Source organism: Acromyrmex echinatior, chromosome 7, assembly GCF_024713525.1.
Source record: "Acromyrmex echinatior isolate Ae372 chromosome 7, ASM2471352v2, whole genome shotgun sequence".
In the NCBI taxonomy this organism is placed as follows: Eukaryota; Metazoa; Arthropoda; class Insecta; order Hymenoptera; family Formicidae; genus Acromyrmex; species Acromyrmex echinatior.
The window spans coordinates 6,806,128-6,811,921 of record NC_141858.1 but is presented as its reverse complement, the minus strand read 5'-3'; the positions used below and the strand labels follow the sequence as shown (position 1 = coordinate 6,811,921).

At 44.3% G+C, this 5,794-nt stretch overlaps 2 protein-coding genes across 2 annotated transcripts; both read left to right on the top strand.

The window, feature by feature from the left end:
* Window positions 1-1,519: 1,519 nt before the first annotated feature.
* On the top strand, window positions 1,520-2,347 carry LOC147909117 (uncharacterized). The gene has a single exon (XM_087408293.1). The coding sequence runs from the start codon at window positions 1,634-1,636 to the stop codon at window positions 2,345-2,347; it is 714 nt and encodes a 237-aa protein (XP_087264419.1). The 5' UTR covers window positions 1,520-1,633.
* Window positions 2,348-4,985: 2,638 nt separating this feature from the next.
* Window positions 4,986-5,552, top strand: LOC147909116 (uncharacterized). Its single transcript, XM_087408292.1, has one exon. The coding sequence runs from the start codon at window positions 4,986-4,988 to the stop codon at window positions 5,550-5,552; it is 567 nt and encodes a 188-aa protein (XP_087264418.1).
* Window positions 5,553-5,794: the final 242 nt, after the last annotated feature.

The following is a 5,794-nucleotide window of genomic DNA, read 5'->3' as shown; positions in this document are numbered from 1 at the left end:
CATTACCATCTTAACAGGGATGAAAACATGTATTAGGCTCGGTCCCACAAATGTAAAATTTATTTTATTTTGGAAAATTTTCCAATTTTAGAATTGAGAAAAAAATAAACCGGAATTGAAGTTAATCTTATATTTGTAAAATCGGGCCTTAGAAATATAGTTGTATTATGTACACATGCAATATAGGCCGTGTTCCAATATATACCACCAGTACTTAAAACTCTGTAATATACATAAAGTACAGATTTTTAATTAATAGTTATATCGATATGAAGCCGTAATAGCACTTTTTTCTTACATTCAATGCCATTTTATGTTACAATAATATATTATCAATAAATGAATACGACATTGCACATACATAATGTAATCCTTTTTGCTCTGTCTAATAAAAAGAGATAGATACTTATATTAGATACTAGTACTTACATTACTAACATGTCGACTTATATATCCAATATAGAAAATTGTATGTATATTATACTATGATAATTCTAAAATTGTTGTAACATAAAAAAACATTATTAGTGAATATAAATTATAATTATATTTTATATGTATAATATTATAATATTCACAATAATGTACCCAAAATATAATTTTAATATTGCATACCATATATCATTGATTCACTAATATGTTTATATGTCTTCACTAATATGTCAATAATAGAATAATATTTTTTGTGTCATTGTGTGTGTACACATATATTATAATACACATAAAATGTAATTCGTATTCATGAATGTCTTTTTAAACAACGTTAGAATTAAATTTTATATATCATTATACACATTATATATTATATTATAATATAATATAAAATTTTAATATTGCATAAAAATGGATATATATATATATATATATATATACACCAGGTGTACAAGTATGAAGTGCGGATTTGAGACAACAAATGGTGCACCAATACAGTGTGTTGTGGCGTTGCGAGCGTTAGTCGCGGCGCTGCGAGCGTTAGTTGCGGCGCTGCGAACGTTAGCTGCGGCGCTGCGAGCGTCAGTGGCGGCGCTGCATACGTCCGTCGCGGCGCTGATACGGTCGTTCTTTCCGTTACTCTCCCCATTCGCTCTCTGGTGTCATGGCGTGCCGCGTGCAGACCTCGTGTAAGTCTCTGCGATAGTCAGTAAGTTAGAACTCGGAAGTTGAGGTTTCGAATTACTTTGTGTATTCCGCTCGAGACCGATACCGATCACTATACATGTCTGTGATAATTGTTAGCGTCGTCAGATAAATTCTTAGAGTGTATTTTCATAGTTCTAGTATTGTAACTCCGCGACACGATGCCAGTATCCGAGCCATCTTACACGCGCAATCACATCTCTACTTTCTAATCAACATTTGTATTTAGTATTTAGTTAGTTAGGCATTAAGTATGTATTAAATCGCCTTATGGCATAAAACTAGAAGCAGCGCGTAGCGCTCATTCTCGACCTAACCTTTTTGCCGCCATACGTCCTTCGCCGTGGTTGGCAACCACCGGCGCCATATTGCGTAGCACGTGATCCAATAGCACAAATTGGTGACCCCAACGTGATCGCGCGGCGTTTTCGTTTTTGTTTGGCGCGTGTGACCTCCTGTGTTCGACCCTACGCGCGCATCTAAATAAACCGCCGACATGCCTGGTGGCTCAAGCGATTCCCCGGCGCGCAATCCGGACGGCGGCGCACCATCGCGTATTATCGAGATACCCGCACTTTCGCGAGTCGGCATTAGGTCCATATCGTTCTGGAAAAAAAAACTAGATCTTTGGTTCGTGCAAATGGAAGCTCAATTCCTCGCAGGCATAACGGTAGACGACACGCGGTATAATTACGTAATACAATGTTTCGACGACGATTCCTTGACCGAAGCTAGTGATATTATACTTAATCCGTCCGCGATGGACAGATACGCCGTGCTAAAAGACAGATTATTGAGAAGCTTCGCGGACAGCGCCGATAAAAAATTGCGCAAACTGTTAAACGAGGTCGACCTAGGTGACCGTCGCCCGTCTCAATTGCTCCGCCGCATGCGGGATCTCGCGCAAAATGGCGCATCGGAAGAGGTACTGAAATCGTTGTGGCTGCAGCACTTGCCGCAACAGGTACAGGCGATATTAGCGTCCAGCAAGCACGAGCTTGATGAACTAGCGCAATTAGTGGACCGCATTACGGACGTGCTTAGCCCCAGCGCCATGGCCGTCGCAACGGTTGCGCCGACGAACAGTAACACTAGAGATTCGCAAATATCCGCGCTTACTGAACAAGTAACTAAGCTAGTAGCTCATTTATCGCGCGACAGGTCGCGGGCCTCGCATAATTCGCGTCGTAGAAGCCGCTCCAAGTCTTAACCCACGAGCAAGCCGTGCTGGTATCACCAACGCTTCGGCGGCAGAGCGCTTAAATGTACGCAACCGTGCAGCTGGAAGCCGACGGCGTCAACAGAGAAGAAAAACTAGCAGCCGAACTATCCCTGACGGCAGGAAGTTCGGCGGCGGTGAATCGCCGTTTAATGGTGCGAGACCGCGTCACCGGCACCAATTTCCTGGTGGACATGGGCGCTGACGTCTCGACCATACCCGCCTCAAGGCGCGACCTTGCGCACTTAGATAAGCAGGTACTCTATGCTGCGAACGGTACGCTCATCCCGACGTACGGGCAGAAACTACTCCGGCTCGACCTGGGATTCTGCCGAGTGTTCCAGTGGCCTTTCATCATCGCCGAAGTGGACACCTGTATAATCGGCTCGGACTTCCTGGCGCGCTACAATTTGCTGCCTGACATCCGACATAAGAGGCTTATCGATGGCGACACGCTCTTCAAGGTAAACGCACAGCTCGTTTATAAGACAGTACCAAAGCTGACAGCCTTCGCCGACGACTGCCCTTTTAAAGAAATACTAAGGGAGTTTCCAGACATAACTCGAACATCGGTCACGCACAAGCAAGCCGCACATGCGGTAGAATACGTCATCGAAACAAAAGGTCCTCCGGTGTCAAGCAAAGCCAGGCGACTCTGCCCGGAGAAACTTAAGGCAGCCAAGCAAGAGTTCGAATATATGATGCAACAGGGTTTATGCAGGCCTTCCAAGATCCCTTGGGCCAGCCCACTGCACCTGGTCAAGAAGAAGAATAGCGACTGGCGTCCGTGCGGGGATTACCGCAAGCTCAACGAGGTAACCGTCCCGGACCGTTACTCAATTCCGTTTCTTCAAGACAGCACATACTTCCTTCATGGTAAAACAGTATTTTCCACGATCGATCTAGTACGCGCATATCAGCAGATTCCAGTTCGCGAATCAGATATTCCGAAAACTGCCATCATCACACCATTCGGGCTTTTCGAATTTCCGTACATGACCTTCGGACTTCGTAACGCAGCTCAAATTTTTCAACGATTCATGGATCGGGTAACCATAGGACTCGATTTTTGTTTTACTTATATTGACGATATTTTAATCGCTTCGCAGGACGAAACTCAGCACAAAGAGCACCTAAAGATTCTGTTCGGTAGACTGCAACAGCATGGAATAGCGATCAATCCGAATAAATGCGTATTCAGGCAGAAGAGTGTCAACTTCCTTGGACATGTGATCAGCGCCGAAGGCATCAAGCACTTGCCCGAAAAGGTTCAAGCAATTGTTGATTTCCAGGAACCAGCCACTGAAAAAGGACTTCGACGATTCCTGGGAATGCTCAATTTTTACAATCGATTTTTAAAGGATATCGCAAGTATACAGGCACCATTGCTAAAGGCAATTTCTGAGTGGAAACGCAACAACAATGCGAAAATCGAGTGGACTCCTGAGCTCAAGCAATCCTTTCGACGAGTCAAGGAACATCTCGCTCAAGCCACCTCGCTCGCATTTCCAGACAGCAATGCAACACTCTCGTTGCAAACAGACGCCTCAGACAAAGCAATCGGCGCGGTATTGCAACAGCACAGCAACGGATTTCTCCAACCACTCAGCTTCTTTTCAAGGAAACTCACGCCTATACAAACTAAGTATAGTGCATACGATAGAGAACTATTAGCTATCTATGCGGCTATCAAACATTTTCGATATATGTTAGAGGGACGAAATTTTCACGTTATCACGGATCATAAACCTCTCATTTACGCATTCAAGAAGAAGTTAGATCAAATGTCGCCAAGACAAACTCGTCATCTACTCTTCATTTCAGAATTCACAACTAATGTACGTCACGTTTCAGGCGCCGATAACATCGTAGCAGATGCATTATCTCGCGCCGACACTATCGTGATGCCAACTAGTCTCGATATGCAAGAAATTGCAGAAGCTCAAGCCTCGGATGATGAATTGCAGCAATTGAAGCAATCCACATCAACGTCTTTGAAGCTCAAAAAGTTTACCTTATCGGAAACAGCATCCAGCATTTACTGCGACACTTCAGAACAAAAGATCAGACCTTACATTCCCGAACCACTACGAAGGCGAGTTTTCGACATGGTGCATCAAATGTCGCATCCAAGCGGCAGAGCAACTCACCGGCAAATTGCACAAAAATTTGTGTGGCCTTCCATGTCTAAAGACATTAAAGAGTGGGCCCGCACTTGTCTAGCATGCCAACAATCCAAAATTCATCATCATAATCACACCACACCTACCAAAATACCAATACCAGATATTCGTTTCGAACATGTACATATCGACATCGTCGGTCCTCTACCTCCATTCAAAAGTTTCAGGTATTTATTAACAATGATTGACCGATTTACTCGTTGGCCGGAAGCTATCCCATTACAGGATTGTACAGCAAACACGGCAGCGAAGATGTTTTTCACTCACTGGGTAGCCAGATTCGGAGCTCCACGACCTTGATCACGACCGATCAAGGCTCGCAATTTGAAGCGCAGCTGTTCGACACATTAACTAAACTCATTGACTCTAAACGTTGTCGGACAACTGCATACCACCCGGAGTCTAATGGCATCATCGAACGATGGCATCGCTCTCTAAAAACATTAATGTGTCACGGCGAAACTCAATGGACTGACACACTGCCAGTAGTATTACTAGGACTGAGAACTTGTCTCAAAGAAGATCTAGGCGCTTCGGTAGCGGAATTAGTGTACGGCACTACGCTCAAGGTACCAGGTGAATTTTTCTCCTCTGAAGAAATGCCGAGCGACCCACGAATCTTCGTCGAAGATTTCCGCGTAATTATGCAAAAGTTGCGGCCTAGACCAACTTCTCATCACATTAGACCTAAGTTATTTTTCCACAAAGAATTATATAATTGCTCGCACGTTTTCTGCAAAGTTGAAGGCAACAGACGTCCTCTGGACCAACCATATACCGGACCGCATAAAGTACTAGAGCGCATCTCGGACCAAGTCTTCGCCATTGAAATCGACGGCAAATCCAGCAACGTCACGGTCGACAGACTTAAGCCCGCGTACGTACTAATCCAAGACTCGGAAACTATTCCGTCCACTGCATCTTCGTCTTCAACTGACATTCCAGTGCAAGGTGAACCAAAAACATATCCTAGTCCAGCAGCAAAGCGAAAGACTGTTAGATTTAAGATGTAATTCGCGCAATATTACGCTAAGCAAACCAATATGTACAAGTTTTGTTTGTTTCATCTATTCTTGTTTGTTATTCTCATTCTAGCGATATCTTAGCCAGTATTTCTTTCTTTAAGTTTACACTAGGAGGGGAGTACTGTGGCGTTGCGAGCGTTAGTCGCGGCGCTGCGAGCGTTAGTTGCGGCGCTGCGAACGTTAGCTGCGGCACTGCATGCGTCCGTCGCGGCGCTGATACGGTCGTTCTT

Bases quoted from the DNA above. Each gene is read 5' to 3' on its own strand.
- LOC147909117 (XM_087408293.1), top strand. From the start codon at position 1,634: ATGCCTGGTGGCTCAAGCGATTCCCCGGCGCGCAATCCGGACGGCGGC.
- LOC147909116 (XM_087408292.1), top strand. From the start codon at position 4,986: ATGTGTCACGGCGAAACTCAATGGACTGACACACTGCCAGTAGTATTA.